Source organism: Mus caroli, unplaced genomic scaffold (assembly GCF_978045245.1).
Source record: "Mus caroli unplaced genomic scaffold, Mus_caroli_1 scaffold_1, whole genome shotgun sequence".
Taxonomy (NCBI): Eukaryota; Metazoa; Chordata; class Mammalia; order Rodentia; family Muridae; genus Mus; species Mus caroli.
The window spans coordinates 150,882,767-150,905,680 of record NW_028227256.1 but is presented as its reverse complement, the minus strand read 5'-3'; the positions used below and the strand labels follow the sequence as shown (position 1 = coordinate 150,905,680).

Genomic DNA, 22,914 nt, shown 5'->3' with positions numbered 1-22,914 from the left:
AAAAAACAAAACAAAACCAACCACTTTGTTACAAATATTAGAAAGAGGAGCTGTCTGGGCTCAGGTGAAAGCTCTTGTTGCCATGGCAACCTGAGTTCAACACCCAAGACCCACATGGTAGAAGGAGAGAACTGACTCTCACAAGATGTCCTCTGACCTCCACGCATGCACTGTGACACACATGTCCCCTCTTCCACAAAGAAAATAAATAAAATGTAGCAAAGCAGAGAGAACAGATTCACTCCAAACAGGATGAGCCTTCAGCTCACTTTGGTCTCTCACACTCTTCTTAGGAGTTGTGTCCCAACCAGGGTGCACTTCTCTGACTTTCTCATCTTACCTTATTTTCCTGTCATACACTAGGCTTATTGATTCAACAAAAACTGTTGCTTGGTATCTACAATGTGCCAGGATCATGCCCAGTGACTGGATGAGTGACAAACACATTTACAGCGAAATAGAATTCAAAAGATGGCCACACACAGCAGGCAGGAGCCTCAATGCTGTAATTCCAGCATTCTGGAGGCTGAAGCAGAGCTAGCCTGGGCTGCAAGACTCTGCCTTAAAAATAACAAAACCAGGGGCTGGAGAGATGGCTCAGTGGTTAAGAGCACTGACTGCTCTTCTGAAGGTCCTGAGTTCAAATCTCAGCAACCACATGGTGGCTCACAACCACCCGTAATGAGATCTGACGCCCTCTTCTGGTGTGTCTGAAGACAGCTACAATAAAGAAATCTTAAAATACAAAACTAAAAAGACAGGCACAGAAAGGACATTACACTCATGAGAAAGGTGTGGGTACAGTCATTTAGCAATGGAATGCACTCTTGCACTCTCCAAGGTGGACAAGGTTCACCTCGACATAACCCCTTCAACAGGGTCACAGGAAGAGGCCCAGGATACCCTCAAATCCACGATCCTCCTCTCCAGTCCCTTGGGTACTGGATTGCAGGAAGCACTACAACCTTCAACCCAGAAGGACTTCTTCTGTGGCAATGTTACTGAAATCAAATTCTCCTTACAAGGAAGACCCAAGTCTGCAGGTCACTGGGGGCAATGCTCCAGTGCGTGTGAAGGTGATGACGACTATTCACATAACTCCATAACTCCTGAAAATAATAATTAGCAACTAAATACAGGCTGGAACAACAGCAAGCCTTGAACTTGATTGATCTTGAACTTAATTGCAGATTGGAGCTTGCATACCTAAGAGTAACAGGCAGTAGTAGGTTTGTGCTTAGAACACATATCAGGCCTGTATATGTGCTTTGGATCATAAACATATACAAGTATATAACTATATAACACAAGTTATAACAAGAGACTGATAAATAGGGATCAGATACTGCAAGAAAAGGGCAAACCCTGAGCGCCGGGAGGTCAGCGGGAGGGCAAAGGCACCGAGAGACAATGAAAACCAGGCTAGAGCGGAGGCCAGGGGAGGCAGAAGAGTTCACAGAGAAATGCTGGGAAGCATCAAGCTGGGTAGAGATATTTTCATTTGGTCTCAGAACAACTTATATTTGTTCAGAGGCTGGCTAAACACATCCACCCAGGGTCCGTCCAGTTGATACAGAACCAGGTTCCGGTTGGGTTAGTTTTCCGAGCCAGCATTGTCAAAATCTTTTGGCCTGTGGCCCACCCACAGGTTCCCTTTATATCATCCTGTTACAGTATTCATTAGTCTATGCTGTAGCTGTGGCTGCCTCTTTACTTGGCTGGATCTCTATCTTGAAATCTATGAAATGTATGAAGAGCCAACGCTGCATGTCTGTCCCCCCTGGCTGCAGCCTCTCTTGTGGGTACATTGCTCACTCACTGGCAACAAGGCCGCAGTGCTGTGAAGAGCTGTCAGCGCTTATCTAGTATCTGTAGCCAACACCCAGTTGGGATAAGGAAGAAAGCAGGCATTATCCCAAGTCAGACAAGAACGCTCCATGGGGGCTCCCCCTCCGTGTCAGTCCCGGTGCCGGTGCTGGGTGGGCAGCACACACTGAGTGGATGGACGCTCAGACGCCCAGGGGACAATGAGTCTTACCATGTCGGTGGTCATCACTTTGGCTACGATGTGGGTTATCGTCTTCCCAAAGTCTCTCTTCCCTTTTCTACGTCTCAGAATCCTCGGAAAGAAAGGTCCGTGAACTCTATAGTAAAAAAAAAAAAAAAGTGTGCATAAATTAACATGGAAAAAACTCAACCTATCTTCACTTTGTAAGCTACCATGGTTTATAAACCATAAGCATGCTAAGAGTGAAAGATCCTGACAAAATATAAAAGATCACAGAAGCCCTGAAATTGGCAAAATAGATTTCATTGTTAGCAGAACTAGTTTCACTGATTTAGAAAAATAGAGGTGCACAATGCTCTGGCCGCTCCTCGAACTCATGTGTCTGCCAATGTTCTGACCGTTCCTTGAACCCAGGTGTGTGCCCACTGCTGCACCTCACTGCCAGGTGTTTGTGATATTGGTTGCTGGGATAGAGTCAGAAAATCTCCCCAGCAACCACAGCCGGGGCCAATCCGGAGTTGCTACACCCGCACCAGACTCTTTCCTTGTACCCCTCCCATACCCATTTCTTGAGAATAGACATTGTTTAGATCTGGAAATCCCCTACTCCCCCATTCTCCTTTCTCCCCTGAGGGCCTATAAAAACTGGGACCCCTTCCCCCTCGGGGTCGACTCCTCTACCCCTGCGTGGGATACAAGTCGTCCCCAGAGCTCTGGCTTTCCCCGAATAAAGCCTCATGTGGTTTGCATCAAGCTTGGTCTCTCGTGAGTTCTTGGGGGTCTGCTATTGTCCCTAGGCCTGAGTGAGGGGCTCCTCACAGCAGTGGGCAACTTGAGAGCATTTAACAAGAGCTTTCTTTTTGTTTTGTTTTTTTGTTTTGTTTTGTTTTGTTTTGTTTTGTTTTGTTTTGTTTTGTTTTGTTTTTTGAGACAAAGTTTCTCTGTATAGCTCTGGCAGTCCTGGAACTCACTTTGTAGACCAAGCTGGCCTCGAACTCAGAAATCCACCTGCCTCTGCCTCCTGAATGCTGGGAATAAAGGCGTGTGTCACCACACCCGGCTAACGAGAGCTTTCTTATCTAGTTATTTATTTAAATTGTTTTTGTTTGGAACAGGATATCACCATGTAGGACTGGTTGCCCAGAACTCTACTTGTAGACTAGCCTTGCCCACAGCTCACAGAGATTCTCTTGCTTCTGCCTCCTAAGTGCTGAAATTAAAGGTGTCCACTATCGCACATGGCCAACAAGATCTTTTAGATAACTTATGTTTAAACCCTTACATTCTAAAATCTTTTCATTTTTAACGGACTGTTCTTTAAGATGGAGAAATCTGTATGTAGCCTACTCTAACCTTTGCTTTGGCCCCTCTGACTTTCCATCACAGTAGGAAAGATCCTGATTTTATTTCATAATCCACTCTTGCAGACTTATACAAAGCAGAGGTGGGTTGTATCTTGTGATCTGGAGAAGTAAAAAGTTTTGGGACATATTTAAATTTTTAAAGGGTTATTTTGTCTTTATGTGTAGATGTGTGTCTGTGGGAGAGGGGCCACAAACAGAAGTGGGGGGTCACTTCGCTTCACCCTTTCTGAGCGGTAGTTATAGGAGGTTCTGAGCCACCTGACATGGTGCTGGGAACTAATCCCAGCTCTTACAATACAGCAACTGCTCTGCACTGCTCAGCTGTCTCCTCGGCCCCCATGGTTTTAGAAACCATTAGTGAACAGGTTGGTTTGCTTCTAAGGATGTGACTTATAAAACCACAGCCTGCTTCCCTCTGGACAGAATGATCTCCGTAACATCGGCCTTCGACACCTCTACTACACTGGTCCTCTATCTTTTGACTTTTTTTTTTCTGTGTCCTGATTGCAGGAGACGAGAGCTTCAGGGTAAGTACTGACTCTATCATTCCTGTCAGCTCAAAGAGAGGCCTCCTTTCCTGCAGACAACGCATTTACCAGTCCTCCTCAGACTCAGTCTTTGGGGTTCACTGGATCACTTTACTGCTTGATGATAACAGAAATAGCTAATATTACAATAATTTTCCAATGTACTTAATTTATTAATAAGGCATCGTTATGACTACCCCGATTGCTACTTTCGTTGTTGTTGTTGTTTTTGAAACAGCCTCTCATGTAGCCTAGGCTTTCGTAGCTCCCGATCCTCCTGGTGATCATAGGCCGGGGTTATACATGTGCGCAGTCTCATCCACCTCCCTAAACTATTTTAATCAAACTTGTCTATGGGCCGGAAGCTACCACCAGAGAGTCCCCATGCTCTGCTCCTCTGCGACTCTCTTGATAGAATCATCCTTTACCTCAGCCGCAAGTCTTCCCACATCTTCAACAGCCCGCAGAGCATCACTATCTCGTAGTACTTCTTCCAGCACTCGACAGCCTCGGCCGCAGACGGGTCTTCTTTGATGTTGCTCTGGTACTCAATAAGCTCAACACGCTTGTTTTTGTACTTCTCGAGCGTTTTCTTGAAGCGCTGTGCGATGGGGCCGGGGATTGTCCCATCCTGGATGTCGCACCACCTGGAAAGGAACAGTGAGCTTTACACGTTCCCCTCCCCCCGCAGCTCGGCCGCTCTCCACTCTACTTACAGATTAATTCTTTCTTCAATAAGGGCAGTATAATTCTCACAATTTTCTTCATCATCCCAGTCTCTCCAAAGAAAATCATAAAAAAACCTACAATAAACCAAATTAGGATGACTGTGACTAATGACACCTAGACCATGCTCGAAGCTTCTAGAAAATTTTATGTCAAAACTTAATGATTTTATTTTATTTATTTATTTATTTTTTTTTTGGTTTTTTGAGACAGGGTTTCTCTGTGTAGCCCTGGCTGTCCTGGAACTCACTTTGTAGACCAGGCTGGCCTCGAACTCAGAAATCCGCCTGCCTCTGCCTCCCAAGTGCTGGGATTAAAGGTGTGCGCCACCACACCCGGCTCTTAATGATTTTTAATTTTAAAAAGTTACATTTATTTCCTTAAAGCAGTCTCTTTTATTCACCACCATGTGCACCCATAACACAGAGATCAGCTTGTGGGAGTTGGGACCAAAAAAACAAAATCAAACATATTTCAGATGCTCTCTTGGTTACTTAACTATCAACTTGACATAGCCTAAAGTCTCTTGAGGAAGGAATATCAGGATTGATTGCCCAGATCAGACAGCCTGTGGGACAGTTTGTGGGGAATCTGCTCAATTGTTAACTGCTGTGAGGGCCTAGCTCACTGTGGGCTACATAAGAAAGCTAGTTACTCGGAGCCTTCAGGAGCCCACAAGCAGCGCTCCTCCACAGTGTCTGCCTGCAGGTTTCTGTCCAGTCCTCACTTCCATGACAAGATATGTCAGTCAAATAAACCCTTCCTCCTCTAAGCCGCTTCTGCTTTCAGTGTTTCATCAGCACAATAGACAGGACACTAAGACAGACGGCCAAACACACACACAAGTGGGTAGGTAAACTGTCTGGACTGTGTTTCCTTTTTGAGACGGTGTCATTAGACGAGGCTGGCCTTCAGCCTCCTACACAGCTGGTGAACCTTAAGACTTCCATCCCCCTGCCTCTACCTCTCCAATGTTCAGACCACCCATGTCTATCACTGTACCCAGCTTCTAGAATTCGGGGTTTTGTTTGTTTGTTTTAATTTTTAGATTTACTTATTTGAGACAGGGTTTCACTATGTAGCCCTGGGGGGCCTGGAACTCACTATATAGACCAAACCGGTCTCAAACTTCTAGAATCCCACCTGTCTTTGCCTCCTGTTAGGATTAAAGGAATTCACCACCACATCTGGCTTTATAAAGTACAAAATAAAAACAGGGCAAAGCTTTTCTAATATCTAATACTTGTGCAATTTGTGACCAACAGAGTTATACATATATTGTGTTAATTAAGAACGGGTTAATTGAACCCATCAGTCTCAAGTCAATCAATCAATATAAAGTGTTTCTTTGAGCACAGCTCAGGCATGACATGAGCAGCTGGATAAGGTAATTGTAAGTCTTAGGAGTAAGAAAGCTTCGTTACCTTACAACTTCCAGGGCCAGAGCAATGTCTCGGACATCGGCGTCCTGCCCGTCCACGGGATACACCTCCAGGAGAGGCGCACTGTAGTCCAGCTCACCTAGAACCTCGTCCACCAAGTCCCGAGGGATATTTGCAATGTTAGAAGAAAAGGGCTCAGCCACAGAAACTGTCACTTTGAAACAAGACGACAAGTTCTGGCGGGGTTTACACGTCACCTAGGGAAAATGTCATACAGTAGGTTACTGCAAATTCACCAAAGCCACCAGGCTCTAGTCACAGTGCTGATTCTTCTAGATTCTTATGGCTTCTTGCAACCAACATACTGAATAATTCTGGATAGACAGTAAATACCAACAAGTTTTCAAGCACCTCCTTTTTAGTATATATTTATCTGTTTATTATTATTTTTTGGTTTTGAGTTTTTCTGGACAGGGTTTTTCTGTGTAGCCATGGCTGTTCTGGAACTCACCCTGTAGAGCAGGCTGTCCTTGTACTTAGAATTCCATCTGCCTCTGTGTCCAGAGTGCTGGGACTAAAGGCACATATCATAAGTGCCTGGTTTCAAGCATTTCCTTAAATGCATTAGCTTTAAAGTTTCATAAAGAGAATATGTTGTGCTGGATAGTGTTATGCCAATTTGACATGGGCTAGATTCATTTGAGAGGAGGGAGCCTCAACTGAGAAAAGGCCTCCGTAAGATCAGGCTGTAGTCAAGCCCATGGGGCATTTTTAAAAATTAGGATCCAAGGGGGAGGGCCTAATTTGTTGTGGGTGGGTCCATTCCTGGGCTGATGGTCCTGGGTTCTATAAGAAAGCAGGCTGAGCACATGATGGTGAGCAAGCCAGTAAGCAGCACCGCTCCATGGCCTCTACATCAGCTCCTGCCTCCAGATGCCTGCCCTGACTTCTTCCAATGGTGGACTATGATGTAGATGTGCAAACCAAATCAACCCTCCTTCCCCAGTTGCCTTTGGTCAAGGTATGTTTAAAGAAATATTGTTTACATTATATCATTTGTAAATGAAAGACCATTCCAAAAGGGCATTAAAAAGTCCTTGGGCTGAATAGATTTAGCTTCACAACTTTGTGGAATTAGTTCTCTCCTGCCAACTTTACTCGAGTCTCCAAGATGGAACAGGTTGTTAGGCTTGTTCACAACTGCCGTTCCCTGCTGAGCCAGCTTGCCAGCCACTCAACTTCACTTGATGAAATTTTAAATTTCATAAAAGTCACTGTGAACACCCGTATTAGCTAGCTACTTCTTGTTGCTGGGATAAAATCCCATGAGCAAGACAACTTATAGAGGGAGGCGTTCATCTGAACGTGCAGTTTGAGGTTGTGTAAGAGGCACGGCAGTGGGCTGCCGGACGAGGAAGCTGAGGAATCACATGTTCAACCACACGCAGGAAGCTGGCAGATCTGGAACTTGGAAGAGGCTCTAAACCCTCAAAGCCTGTCTCCAGGTATGTACTTCTTCCAGCAAGACTCCACCTTCTGGAAGGTCCATAACCTCTCCAAGTGAGGTCCAAGTTGTTCACACACACACACACACACACGAGCCCATGGAGGACAGTCTCCTTCAAAGCACTACCACCTTGAAAAAAAGCCTTTTTGTACTTTGAATGATGAGCATGGGTGTATGAAGGTGCCCACGGGAGGTGGGGTGTTGGAGCCCTCCAAAAGCTGGAGTTAGAGGCTGCCTGACATGGGTGCTGGGAAACAAACCTGAGTCCTCTGGAAGAAATACAAGTGCTGTGTTTCCAAATTCTGTTCTTCAATGTCTGACTGGAGTGGGTAAAATAATGGCCCCCACAGATGCTTGGGCCCTAATCTTTGGAACCTGTGACTATATTGCCATCCCAGCAAAAAGGGCCTTGCAGCTAGATTACCCTGGAAGACAGACATGAAGGGTTGTTCTGGACGACCCAGCCAGGGCCATGCCTGTCACATCTTCCGGCCTGGAGAGCTAGCTCCACGGTGATACGATGACAACTTGGTAATGCGATGACAAATTGAGCTTGAGGATGGGGAGAAATGCCACAGCCGGAGAACACAGGGAACTTCTGAAGGCTGGAAAAGGCACGGAAACAGATCCCCATCCCTGTTTCTAGAAAAGTCTGTCATTCTGCGTACACCTCACTATCGGCTCCGTTAGGCACACAGCACATCTCTGATCTATATAGAGTTAGAGGATCTGTAACCTGGCACTCTTAATACACCAAACTTATGCTCATTTGCTGTGGCAGAAACACAAAAAATAATGAGGATTGGGGTGTAACTCAGTAGCAGAGAGCTTGCCTAAAGTGCATGAAGCTCTGGAGTTAAGAGCTAGTCTGTCTCTTTTTGTCAGTCTTTCCATCTCTCTCTCTCTCTCTCTCTCTCTCTCTCTCTCTCTCTCTCTCTCTCTCACACACACACACACACACACACACACACACACACACGACACACACCATAGGTTTCTAGGGAGGGTAACAGATTTGGGTCCATAGGAATAAATTCTTATGACTTTAGAACAGAATGCACCACACAGTACCGCTGAGACTTGGCTTCAGTAAGACTCAAGGCAGTGGTGGCCACACCTTTAATCTCAGCACTTGGGAGGCAGAGACAGGTGGATTTCTGAGTTCGAGGCCAGCCTGGTCTACAGAGTGAATTCCAGGACAGTCAGGGCTACACAGAGAAACCCTGTCTCTAAAAAACAAAAAACAAACAAAAAAGAAGCAGAGCAAGACAGCAAGCAGATCTGAGCTCACTTTTTCACACAGCATATATATTTTAATTGCTTTCAAGTAGCTTGTGATGTGATAAATTTCAAGGTGCTACATCCACTCCAGTAGTGACTCTCTTGGCAGGCCTAAAAGCCTGGAAGCAGTCCCGAGGCAAAGAGTTTCATGGACATTTAGCCTCCTGGAACCTTGGCATTCCCATAGCTAGAATGCCCCAGATTTGTCCGAGATATTGTGGAGGGTCTTGCATGCTTTCTTATAGTATTTTACTGGAAAAGAGAAGTCTCAGGGCAAGCTTAGCAAAGTATACTTAGAATCTTCATTACAGCCAGGTATAGCAGACTACATGGCATATTAGAAGAAAGTTGGTGAATTCTTTTGACAAATGGAAATTCCCTACAGATACTTTAAAAAATAGCCAAGTTACTCTCATATGCAAGTATTTACCAAGGCCTAGGAAAAAGGGGGGTTGTGGTATTGCATTATTCATGAGAAGGTCTGCTAGAGCAGAACCCCTGGTGCAAGCTTCACAAGGCTCAAAGGTATAGCACAAATTGTGACTAGGGTGTGAAATCCTTACCTGTGATTAGCTGACTCTAGGCAGGGCTGTTTTATCTTTACTGTAAACATTACCTGGTTCCTGTCAGTACTTTGAAGGCATTCCTCTGTTTTGTGTCAGATACTTCAATGTACCTTGCCTGCTGTGACACCTACTCCTTTGTTTTCTGTATTAGATAAGACTGGTGTTCACTTGGTGAAGAATTACATCCAGATGCAGCACTCCCTGTGTGCTTGTCTGTCTGTCACCCTTTTCTCGCCAACTCCATGCTCACCTGTAATGGGAACCCTGAAATTTTTTCGCAGATTGAGGGAGGCCGACTGGGACTGGTCCGAGGCATCAAGGTTTTTCTTGTGACCAAAGCAACACACTTGAAACATCCCTCTAGGTCATGGAGACGGCTCAGTGGCTGAGTGCTTACCATTGAGCTTAACTCTCTGACTTTGAGCCCCAGAACGCACACAATGGAAGGAGAGAAGCAAGAAGCAACTCCTGAAAGTTGTCTTTGGACCTCACATATGTGCTGTGGTATATATACACGGGACTAGGCACTCACATACAAAGGTTTTCTTAAAATGTAAAAGAAAAAAAATTTGAAAAAAAATCTCAGCCGGGCGTGGTGGCGCACGCCTTTAATCCCAGCACTTGGGAGGCAGAGGCAGGCGGATTTCTGAGTTCGAGGCCAGCCTGGTCTACAAAGTGAGCTCCAGGACAGCCAGAGCTATAAAGAGAAACCCTGTCTCGAAAAACCAAAAAAAAAAAAAAAAAAAAAAAAAAAAAGAAAAAAAATCTCTTGAAGGACAGTAATGACTGTAATATTGGTATTAATTTCTATACAAGGATAATTATCTTTAAGGGACTCAAAAGTATGACACCAGTGTGCCACACTCTCCAGCCTGTGGACTAGTGCACCTGACGCTTAGGTAATGGCTTGTAGGACAGTCACACCGAAAAGGTCACATTTGACAACAGTTTCCACATCAGGTTTTATTCCCTCATCTCAATGATTATATATAAAATCTAGATAAATATGACGACCTAGTAGACCATTTGTAAAAGCCCAATTTACTAGTTTTTCAAGAAATACATTTTTGTGGGTTTTGTTTGTTTGTTTGTTTGGGACATGTTTTCTCTGTGTCACCTGGTCACCCTGGAATTCTCTATGTAGGCCAGGCTGCCTGTCGCACTAGTGCTGGGAGTGCATGCCTGGCAGGAAAGACATTTTTGTTATTTTTACAGTATTTGGGTGACTGAAGCTGGCTGATGACTACTATTCAGTGCTACCAGATCCTAGTTCACCGTTAATTGTCCCCATAAACCTATGTCAGTGCTCATCTTTGTCTACTCCCACACTCGCCAGTTTGATATCTGCCTGAGTACTACAGGTCCAGATGAACAGAACCACAGCTCAGTCATAACAGGGGCTGCTAGTTTCATTCAATGGACAACATGAGGAAAACATACCTCGACCAGGATCCCAACAAAAGGGATGGACGCCTCTTCATATTTCTCAAAGAAGAGCTCCGGGTTACTCTTCCAGACTCCGAGCCATCTGTCCTTCGCTTTCAGCTTCTCCAACAGGTATCTACTCATAGCTTCCTCTGCATCTTCTGCCTAATGAGAGACAAGACACAGCTGTGCAGATGGCCACGCAAGGCAGCGAGCCAGGAGAGGCAGCGAGCCTGGAGGGGCAGCTCTGAGGGTGAGGAGCTGCAGAGCTAGTGTGAGATCCGAGTTCAATTCCCAGAACCCCAATAAAGGTGGACGGAGACAAACAAGTGACTCCTACCAGCTTTCCCAACCTCCACAGTATGCCGTGACACCCCTCCCCCGTCTCACACACACACACACACACACACACACACACACACACACACAAGCACAGATAATTTTTTAATTGGATAAGTCTTTTAAATAAATATATAGACGTTTATAACAATTTTTATCTGAAAATATAACCAATATTGCCTTAAACAGTGAAAAAAATCTAAAAAAAAATCATATATTTTAAACTAAAACTATACTTAACAGTATAGTTAACAGTAACTCATAAGTGTGAAAAAAAAGGAGATCTTTTCACTCTTGCCACATCTCCAGGTAGCTTATTAATCCACCGGGCAGAAGGAGTGTGATCTTGGAAATCACAGCAGCAGTTTTAACACACATAGGAGTGTTTGATGAACTTAAAAAAAAAAAATGGCATTGACTCCTTAAAACATTCGGACTCAGGCCTTCGATCCCAGCACGGACTCCTCCCCACGCAGAAGAAATGGGGTCTGAGACCAGAATCCAATACAAAGTGAATTCAAGGCCAGCTCGGACTGCATGAGGCTGGCTCAAAAACCAGCCAAACAAAAAATTCAACACATAAAAAGTTTAAACTGCATTCCATTTTATAAAACAAGAAGTGTATTAAACACTCAGTTAAGTATTTGCCCTTTTGATTTTTAAATTTAAAGTCAGACACACATAGAGGGTAAGTAATCTAAGCTGTTATGAAATTCACTAGACTATACTCAATGATGGAATAATCAATACAAATATTTCCACAGATTTTTAGCAGGCATGGCCACCAATCCTCAATATCTGACTAAAAATAGGCCATTTACACAGTCTGAGTTTTATAGAGGATGTTTTTTAAATTAATATTTATTTATTTATTATATGTAAGTACACTGTAGCTGTCTTCAGACACTCCAGAAGAGGGCGTCAGATCTCATTTCAGGTGGTGTGAGCCACCATGTGGTTGCTGGGATTTGAACTCTGGACCTTCGGAAGAGCAGTCGGGTGCTCTTACCCACTGAGCCATCTCACCAGCCCGTTTTTTAAATTAAAAATGTCTCCTGTCTCTAAGATAAGCAAAACTTAAGAAAAACACAAGAAATACATGGTCATCATGGTGGGGACATCTGTCACTCTACCTCTCCAGAGACAGAGGCAAGAGGGCCATCACTAGCTGAAGGCTAGATTGGACTACTTAATGAGCTTCAGGCAGCCAGGACTTCATAGTGAGAGACTTTCAAAACTCAAAAGGGGAAAAGAAAAGGAGGAGGAAGAGGAGGAGGAGGAGGAAGAAGAGACAGAAAATGCAAAAGCAATAATTTAAAATCAGCCCTACCCTGGCGAGAGTGAGCACTGCTGACCTCATGCCCTGTTTCCTTTCAGTCATTTTTCTGTGTGTCTAACCACCCACCCACCCACCCATCATGCCCACCTCCAAGCTTCTTGCTTTTTAACCTAATTAGAGTATAAGCATGAATGTACAACTGCATAGTTTTCCACTGTGTGAAGCCATGAAGTTCTTTGTGGGTTATTTTTGTTTGAGACAGGATGTTGTTGGGTAGCCCACACTAGCCTCAAACTCAGGGCAATCCTCCTGCCTGAACTTCCTAAGTGCTGGGATTACAGGGGTGTACCATGATGCCTGCCTCATTGTAGTTCTTTATGGCTCTATCCTTTCTTCCTTTCTCCAGGAGTGCAGGAATTGCGTCAATAAATGCAGGGCATGTGTTTGGTATTGGGAATCAAATACTTCAAGCACTCTGCCACTTGATCTAGAATTCCAGCTATTTCTTTACTATTGAAACAAATATCTCACTATTGAGATTGACCTAGGTTAACCTTAAACTCACAATTCTCAGGCTCCAGCATCCTCCCAAGTACAGGGATAGGCAGGTGGATTATTGTGAGTTCTGGCCCAACCTGGTGGATTATTGTGAGTTCTGGCCTAACCTGGTCTACATAGCAAGTTCCAGGCTAACCCTGTCCAAAAAAAAAAAAAAAAAAAAAAAGACAAACAAGGCATGAGTCACCATGCTCAGCACCAATTTTTATACCCATCACTGCAACGAATATACTTGTACACAAATTCTTCTGCTATACTTTAAATAAAATGCAGTATTAAAATGTATGCTATTTGTTCTGATTGGTGGGGTTTTTGTTTTGTTTTGTTTTGTTTTGTTTTGTTTTGTTTTTTTGAGACAGAGTTTCTCTGTGTAGCCTTGGCTGTCCTGGAATTCACTCTGTATACCAGGCTGGCCTTGAACTCAGAAATCCGCCTGCCTCTGCCTCCCAAGTGCTGGGATTTAAGGCATGTGCCACTCTGTTTGGTGTTATCAGGTGCTTTCCATGCAAAACATCTGTCTACATCGTGACTTACTGACTGGGAACCATTCTTAGGACATCTTATGCCTGTTTTTATGTGCATCCGTGTATTCACACCACCCTTGCGCCTGATGCCTGGGAAGGCTCAGAGAGGATCTGGGATCCCTTGAAACAGGAGTGTCGGATGGATGGGAGTCACCTTGTGGGTTCTGGGACAGGAAAATTGATCCCTCTACAAGAACAGCAAATGTTTTTAACCAAGGAGCCGTCTCTCTAGCTGCCATTTTCACAATTCCAACGTAATATTTGCTTTATGTTTGGGCCTAATATGAAGATGTATTAAAAACTGGGGTGTGTTAACAATGAGACGTGTGGACACTAGGGTGTGTGGACACCGAGCCCTGTGTATTTGAGTGGACAGTAAGATGTATGCCCAGACTGTGATGAGCCCTCCACGGCCTCATCTTTTAGAAGGTGTCATTTTAACTGACAATTTTGTATAACAGGTTAGTCAAGTTCTCTAGGGCAGGAGCTGAGGGTCTGGGCAACGACTAAGGTGACCAAGGTGGCATTCTGTACCCCTTGACTCCAAAAGACTGATTTCCCCCCCCCCAAAAGACTGTTTTGAAGGGACAGATTTGCTTTTCCTGCTGTGGGAAAGACCCAAACCTCCCTGAGCTGGCCCCTCTGCAGCTTCGCACCTTCGAGCCCTGTAGCACCTGGTCGCAGTACAGAGCCACCTTCTCACTGCGCCACATGCCCCTCATGGGGGATGCATAGATCGGTGGCAGGGGCTGCGCCTCCTCCTGGTCCTCAGGCACCGCGGGCACGGGCTCCTCGTCACCTGTTTCGGCTTGGGTGACCGGCGGGAGCTGGAGCCGTCGCCGTGCCGCCTTGCCCTTCACGGGGCGCGGGGAGGCCACTACCGAGCGCACGGGGGACATGAGACCCCTGGCGGGCGCGGCCACCGAGTCCCGGAGGGTGGCTAAGACAGTCCGCTCCGCTGGTGAGCTGTCACTCCCGACCGAGGCCTCGGGCTCTGAGGTCGTGGCATCCGACTCCATGTTCGTGCCGCAGCCGTTGGCCGCCCTCCCCTCGTGGGACCACGCAGCCGGTGCGCGCTCCGTGGGCGAGCACGTGCGCGGGCGGGAAATAAAGGCAGGTGCGGGGGCGGTGGGAGCACGCTGCGCGGGGGCGGGGATAGGGGCGGGGTCCTGCCTCTGACCCCGCCCATTGCTCCTTGGAATCGCCTAATGGCAGAACCTAGGAGCTCCTTGGTCCCCACCCATCCACCCCTTAGGTCCTGAAACATTTCAGGGCCAGGCAAGCTTCGAAGTATCTAGGTAGCCAAGGATGACCTTGAATTTCTGATCCTCCTGCCTCTCCGTCTCAAGTGCTGGGTTCACAGGCCTGCCCCACTCAATGGGGCGGTTCATTACCTGCTAGACAAGCACTCTACCGATTGAATCAGACCCCCCAGCCAAAGGAAACATATTTTTTTTAAAGATTTATTTATTATATATAAGTACACTGTAGCTGTCTTCAGACACTCCAGAAGAGGGCGCCAGATCTCGTTGTGGATGGTTGTGAGCCACCATGTGGTTGCTGGGATTTGAACTCTGGACCTTCGGAAGAGCAGTCGGGTGCTCTTACCCACTGAGCCATCTCACCAGCCCAGGAAACATATTTTTATTCTAGGAAGCATTTGTGACTGGAACCAGCTGGTTATTACCAGAGAAAACTCTGCGGATAGATGTAGGCACCCGGGATCACCTTTCCATGCGGATCTCAGTTTAGGCGTCCCTTCATATCATAAACAAATTGCTCTTTGTGTGTGTGTGTGTGTGTGAAGATGTGATTAAGCCAATGGGACAAATTAATCTGTGGAGCTGCTCAGAATTCTCCCTGATGGGTGTTTACAGTACTGCAACCCTTATCAACATGGATTTCAGCGGTGGCGACGGTGAGCAAGCCCATTTTCCTAAATGTTGCTCCCGGCCTTTGATGACCATCAGGACTCCAGTTCCCGGTATGTGAGACTGCTTGTGTATTGAGCCCGTTGGAATACCGTCTGTTTACTCTATCTGGACTCTGTGCTGGGGCGCACAGCCCCCGAGCTGAGGTGCCTTGGGAAAACACCTGCCTTCCCTCTCGCTCACTTGGAAGGACACTGTGTGAAGTTGTGAGTTTATTTTGAAGGAGATGTTCCCATTTGTATCTTGCTACTGTAGTGCAGAAAACAATTAGGACTTGAATTATTCTGTATTCACACTTCACTGTATTTGTCTGGAGTTTCTGACCTTCTTTAAAATGGTGCCATTATAACCACCCAAGACCACCCATTCAAATAAAATCTATTACAGGGCTGTTTTTCTCTTCTTTTAATTCATTACCTCGTGTGTGTGTGTGTGTGTGTGTGTGTGTGTGTGTGAAGGGTCTTACTGTGCAGTCCATGCTTGCCTGGTGTGTTGTGTAGACTGAGCCTCAAGCTTGCAGGGCCCTGCGTCTGCCTCCCAGGCACTATGGTGATAGGCACCCACTGCCACCCCCTGCTTACTCTTGTTATTTTGTTTTAAATACTTTGCTCTTCCTTTCTTTAAAAAATAATTATTTTATTAGTATTAGTTTAGCCCTTAAGTTTAGAGTAAAAAAAAACATCCTGTGAGCTAGTTCAAAGTGTTTAAATTTCAAACACAGCACCAGTTTTTGTTTCTTCCGGAAACAAACAGATGTTTCATAGGAACTACTAAGTGCCAGACAGGCACCGTGTAGACGCCAAAGGCATACAGATGAAAGACACAAGGCCTGCTTACCCTAAGCAAAGTGTAGGCAACAACATGTGTAAGGACTATGATTATTACATACATATTTCAAAGCCATACTATGTTGGGGCTGGAGAAATGTCTCAGCAGTTAAGAGGACTCATTGCTCTTCCAGAGGTCCAGGGTTTGATTCCCAGAACTCACATGGTAGCTCCTGTTCCAGAGAATCAGATGCTTTTGTGCCCCCTGTAGGTACTGCACACATATGCTACATATACATACACACATGCAGGCAAAACACTCATACACATAAAATAAAATAAATAAATATAAACAAAAAATCCAAAGCATGGAAGAAAACAATCTCCTTCTTGCCAGAGTAATCAATATTTAACCCGAGTCTTTTTAAAAATAGCTTTTAGTGCTGGGCAGTGGTGGTGCACACCTTTAATCCCAGCACTCGGGAGGCAGAAGCAGGCAGATTTCTGAGTTCGAGGCCAGCCTGGTCTAAAAAGAGAGTTCCAGGACAGCCGGGGCTGTACAGAGAAACCCTGTCTCAAAGAAAACAAACAAACAAACCCCCAAAACAAACAAACAAACAAAAACCCTTTTAGAGCTGGGGTAGATTAATCCCAGCTCTTGAGAGGCAGAGGTAGGAGGGTCTCTAAGTTCAAGGCCAGTCAGGGCCACAAAGTGGGATTCTTAACTAAACTTTTGTTAAATTTTAATTTATGAAAAGGACGACGTTAGCAACTTCAGATTGCCAGATTGTTTTTTCCCCAGAAGTATTGATTTATATTTCCGTGAGCAGATAAAATTCCCAGTGGAGCTGAGTTATGAAAGAGAAGTAAGTTGTAGGCAACTCAGACAGGAATAAAATAGAAGGGAGAATGGTGTGAAGAATGCAGAGCCACCGGGAGGCAGAGGCAGGCAGATCTCTATGAGTTCCAGGACAGCCAGAATTACAAAACAAGACCCTAAGTCATTAGTCACTCTTACAAAGGATTAAAAAACAGTTCTGGCTATAAAGGAACATTGTGGAAGAGATGGAAAGGATGTAAGAACTGGAGGATAGGGAGGCGTGCTATGAAACCTGTGTTCAGGACATCACGTGGTACCAGCTGTTTGTTCCCTCCTGTGTTGTAGCATTAAATATAACAGAAAAGCCATTGGTTGCACCCAAAATAGTCGTGACGCTATTACACCACTGGGAACTTCTGGCCTGACGTGTTGGTACTGTCGCACGCACACAGGGTCAATAGCTAAGCAAAATTGTTGGAGACAGTTCCCCACCATCTGGCACCAGGGAGGGAGATTCTAGTTCAGTACAAGCTTGATTTCCTCATGTGCTTCAGCTAAAACATCTGCTGTCTTCAGCCACAGGGACTCACTCTATTGAGGCACAACGGGCAGGAGAAGCAATAACCTTTACAGTTCATGATGCTTCAGGGACCCCTTGGCTGTCGGAGTAAGGGCTTCTATTTCTGTGATGAAACACATAACCAAAAGCAGCTAGGGTCTACTTGGCCTATATGTCCTGAATCGTAGTCCATTGAGGAAAACCAAAGCAGGAGCTCAGGCCAGGCAGGAATTTAGAGACAGGAGCTGATGCAGAGGCCATGGAGGGCTGCTGCTCACTGACTTGTTCCTCATAGCTTGCTCAGCCAGCTTTCTTTTAGAACCCAGGTGTGGTCCAACACACAATGGGCTGAGCCCTCCCCTATCCATCACTAATTAAGAAAATGCCCTCTTGGCTTGCCTATAGCCATATCTTATGGAGACTTTTTCTTAATTGAGGTGTCCTCCTCTAAGATGACGTTAACTTGTGTCAAGTTGATATAAAAACTAGCCAGGATATTGGCCCACAGATGAGAGGGCAGTAACCTAACCTCATGTCTCTGAGATTTTCTTTAAACAACCTTACAGCCTCTGGAAATGCCCCTGTCTACCCACACAGTGTGTAACTCTAATTTGTTCAAACCATATTTTAATGGTGGTTCTTAAAGACTTTAACCTACTTTCAGGCCCACCACCCACCAGAGGTAGTGGAAAAGAAAGGATACGGGGAAGTGGACCTGTTTAGAAGGGTTCTTTGGAGCAACTCCCATCTGTGTTGTCTGGAAAATGGCAGTTCAGTTCATAGTTTAGCAGGCAGCAGCAGCTTGATCCACTTGCAAACACTTCACAGCTATACCAGCAGTCCAATTCAGTAGAATCTGGTTGCCAACAGTGGTTATACCACCTAGCAGACACAGGCAAGCCTCAACCTCTGCTTGAGTCAGCAGGAGGGACCAACAGAAATACCAGAAGTTGTCTGCTGTTCCGCTTCCAGGGAAACAAAGATCAGCAAAGACTGGAGACCCACAAGTTTGCAGAGCTAGCTGTACCAGCAAGCCAAGCTCTGTCTCCATCACTCCGTGAAGTTCTTTTTATACCCTGCAAATATCACATATCTTCCATGTGCCTTGCCTCAAACCATGTCTCCAATCAGCCGGAATCAGAGGAGGCAGCAAGAAACTGCAGCACACCACCAAAAGTGTTTTGGTGCGTTTCTCTCTATGGAGTCCTGGCAAATGCAGCTCAGCTATGCATTGTAAGGCAGACCAATACATGTGTGTCATTAGCAAAGAGTCCTTCATGACGTGCTTGCTTTAGCACATCATCCTTCCTCCTGTGTCTGCTTCAGCGAAACATTCCTCCCAGAGTCCACCTCAGGTTTTCACACCTGGTTCCACTTTAACAAAACGTTCTTCATGTCTTTGCCCCAGCAAAACACCATCTAACACAACTGACTTTCCAAAGAACCCTTAAGTTTCCACTTCAACAGTGACCCGTTTTTAGATTCCTTAGCTACTGTTTTTCTGTGCTCTGGGCATTCTTAGAGCCCATACCACACTCAGGCGTCAATATTGCAGAAATAAACATTACTACAGAGCCTGGACAGAATCTCTGAGGGCTTGTCACCATGGATTCCAAGTGTGGGACATTTGGTTGCTAAGAGGACACAGAAAGGAAACACTAGTGAAGTCCAATATACTAAGAAAAAATCCAATCGCTTCTTCAATTGCTTCGTCAAAAGAGAAAAATTAGGTCAGCAGTGTAGGGGAGACACTACTCCATCTATCCCTCTATATCTCACATTTACTATGAAACATTCAGCCTCCACATCCTGGGGCGGTGCTGCCCTCTAGAGCCACTGCAGTCTCTTCACCGGTGATGGAATTGTTCTGTTAGGCTCAGGTCTAAATCCAAGCACCTTGCCCCAGCCTGCCATGTTAGTCTCTAAGGTCTGATTCCCAGTTCTCACAGGCTTCTGGCAATCACTGTGGGCCTTGACGTTTTATTGGCCACATCCAGCTGGTGGGCGGGTTAGTAATTTTGAAGCTTACTACACCATTCCCCTCCCCCCAAGGAAGAAGTGTATACTGAATACTCTGGCGGTAGTAATGTCTCCCCTACTAAGTACAGCTTAATCTTTTTTCTTTTAACCTGTACTACGTTAGCAATCAAGTCTCTTGGGGATGGCATAACCGGGTCCATCAAGGACCAATTTCCCTACATTCCTAGTCTATGCATCTTTGTCCTAAGGAGGGATAGGTAGGTATATTACACAGATTCTCTGCATTCACAGCACTTAGACGGATCCCATCTTCCCCCAAGTTCCATCGCCTTATCACGGCCTGAGCTGGGCTCTTGCTCTGTTTGTTCAAAAGTGAATTCAAGAGTTCAGGTCCTGACTATTTCCTGAGTGTTACAGTTTCCTGTACTACACCATCGCCAAGTCCCAATCTGCACGATGCTTCGTCATGGATTTTTCTTCTTTCAGTTGAAGTTTGAGCTTCGGGACAGTAGTCCATCACTTCTCCATGGCTTTCTTCTTCTACCTCACTATCTCTTTCTGTGATACTTAGTGTCTAACTGGGGAGCGAATCACGTAGCTGGAGGGGTAGAATGGGGGCGGGGAGGTTACAACTTCTGTACTGCAATGGGTATTTGTCCTTCATACTAGGTTGTTCCCTCTCTGACACTGCCCACCTGTATTTCAGCTAAGACCTTCCTCACCACAAGGATGTAACGCTATAGGCTTTTAGTCAGTGGGCAGCTAATAAATCCTGTAACTCAGTGACTCTGTTTTGTGTAATTGTTGTTTGGGGAGTGTTAGAGCATCTGCAGGGAGAGGGCCTGGGCATTGACTCTACAGGTTGACTCATGATGTACAAACTTCTTAAGATTTTATGTAACAGTTACACTCCATTTTCTATCAGAAAACACTTCCGGTCAAAACTTCTTTCTGGCTCATCATGAAGCCAAACCCAGCCTTCTAATCTTTCAAATCTGAAGTCACTGAGCAAACAGCTCCCCTGTATCTTTTTTTTTTTTTTTTCCTTTAAAAAGAAAACAGACACTGACACCTAGTGACAGCTGGCTTAAGGCAAAACAGAAGAGACTTAAGCATTTCCCAGGTGGAGCTGAAAAGCAAACTTGGCAATATGGCAAGAGCTATAAGTGCCCTTAACCACTGAGCAATCCTTCCAGCTCAAGGAGATTTTGTTTTAGATTAAATCACTGTAGGGTTCTTGTAAGTATTGTTCTTGCAGGGAACCAAGTTTTGTTGCCAACCCCCACATCTCAAAACTGTCTGTAACTCTGGCTCCAGGGGATCTGATGACCTCTTGGGGACTCCAAAGGCAACAAGACTTACATACAATTAATGTGAAAGAATAATTCTTAAAAAACAACAGCCAGTCATTTAGTGAAAACTTTTTGAGTATGTGCCAGAAATGAAATGTGTTAGGTTTTTGAGTGGTACCAGAAAGGACATCTGTAAGGGTTGGAAAATATACCGAAAATGACACCTGTTACAAAAGGAAATAGAATGTGGATGTTATCGTAAGAAACGTGTTCTCTTTACCAAAGAGATTGACACTGACTGCATTTGGCTACAGGATACTCAGTGGAGTGTTATAAAAGCAGAAGTAAGTTCATGAGGGCTGCGGCTGGGGAGTTAGAGAAGCAAGAGGAGACACACACAAGCAAGCTGGAGATAGAATTCTTGGAACTGCCTCTTTAAAAATCCACTTCCAAGAACTCCCTATACTGAAAAACAGAGCTAAATAGCTACACGTCTGGAAAACAACTTCACAGACAGGAAAAACAAAAAAAAATGTCTTCCCATGTTAAAAGAGAAAAGGAGAGAGCTTTTTTTCATTTTTTCAGAAGGGTCAAATATATCAGTGACAGAAACCGAGTTATTTTTAGACAGCAATGTCGTCTGCTATTATTTCCAAACAAAGGCAAATCTTGAGCCAGACCTGGTGGCACATGCCTTTAATCCCAGCACTTGGGAGGCAGAGGCAGTCGAATTTCTGTGTTCGAGGCCAGCCTGGTCTACAAAGTGAGTCCCAGGACAGCCAGAGCTATACAGAGAAACCCTGTCTTGAAACACCCCCACCCCAAAATGCAAATCTTTCTCAAGGTGACATTAGCTTATGACTTGGTTGCTTAGGTATCGAATTGTACGTGAAAATGCGTGGGTTGCTTGGCACATATTTATAAAACAAGAAGAGAAAAACAGGGATGGAGAGGAGAGCAGTGTGTCTTGGGGCCAGGGGGCAGGATAGATGTAGGGACCATTGCTATACCGCAGTTGGTAAAGTTACAGGCCACACCCAGCCAGAGGTCCTGCTTGTGATCTTTGAGGGTCACGTGGTAGAAAGGGAACTGAAAATGATCCTCTGACAGACACTTGTGTGCTAAGGCGAGCGTACCTACACGTAGACAACATGAATAAAATTATTTTAGGCCAGGCATAGTGGGACATCCCATCAATCCCAGCACTTGAGAGGCAGAGTCAGGTGGATCCCTGAATTCAAGGCCAGCTTTGACTACATAGCAAGTTCCGGAAGAGCCAGGGTTATATAAACAGACCCGAGCTAAATAAATAAATGAATAAATAAATAAATAAATGTTATAAAACAAAAAAACAAACAAACAAAACCTATCACTCTCAAACTCATCCCTGCTCCAGAACCTTCCTTATCTCTAGGGATTTTTGCTAGGAGACTGGAAAGGCACAGACAAACTCTGATGAATATTGGGAGTGCTGAGTATTGGAAATGAAACGTGGTAGGTTTTTGAGTAGGGCTGAAGTACAGTTGTAAGCTTTTGAGTATGTACCAGAAATGGCGTAGGTGTTTTACCAAAGGAAATGGAACGAGGTCGTTATGCTTTGAAAAGAGCTGTATTTACCCAAAAGATTGACAGTGACTGGCTACAGGAGAGTCATACTCAGTCGAGTGTTATAAAAGCAGAAGTGAGTTCACTTGGGCTGGGACTTGGAGTTAGAGAGACAAGAGGAGACACACTCCGTACAGCCACCACAAAACTCCACACAAGGAGGCTCATTTCGACTGGACCAGAGCCCAGAGGATAAGTCAAGTAAGCATTTGTCAGTGCCTGTAGGCAGCCGGGCGCCTAAAAGATGGCGCCGGCCTCTGGTACACTGTCGCCATAACCAAGGCCACTGCGCAGGTGCTAGCCCGAATCTGGCGCCAACCCCTCCCGAGCGGGTGCATACAAATCAAAGTGCCAGCAGACTGACCAATCCCAGGAGGACACATAGCTCTCCCCAGTGCTGGGGTATATATATATATAAAAGCAGTCCTCCCTGGGTTTCCGGAGTTCCCGTAGCATCGAGGTGTTCCTGAGATA

At 45.3% G+C, this 22,914-nt stretch overlaps 1 protein-coding gene across 1 annotated transcript in view; it reads right to left on the bottom strand.

Annotated features, from left to right (window-relative positions):
* Shcbp1l (SHC binding and spindle associated 1 like) overlaps positions 1-14,547 on the bottom strand; it is a 31,350-nt gene extending 16,803 nt beyond the window's left edge. Inside the window, exons 1-6 of the mRNA XM_021163377.2 lie at positions 14,143-14,547; positions 10,802-10,951; positions 6,050-6,264; positions 4,616-4,702; positions 4,328-4,546; positions 2,039-2,144 (exon numbers count right to left, since the gene is read on the bottom strand). Of these exons, the coding sequence (XP_021019036.1) occupies positions 2,039-2,144; positions 4,328-4,546; positions 4,616-4,702; positions 6,050-6,264; positions 10,802-10,951; positions 14,143-14,505 (1,140 nt within the window). The 5' untranslated portion in view covers positions 14,506-14,547. The remainder of the gene's footprint in view (positions 1-2,038; positions 2,145-4,327; positions 4,547-4,615; positions 4,703-6,049; positions 6,265-10,801; positions 10,952-14,142) is intronic.
* Positions 14,548-22,914: the final 8,367 nt, after the last annotated feature.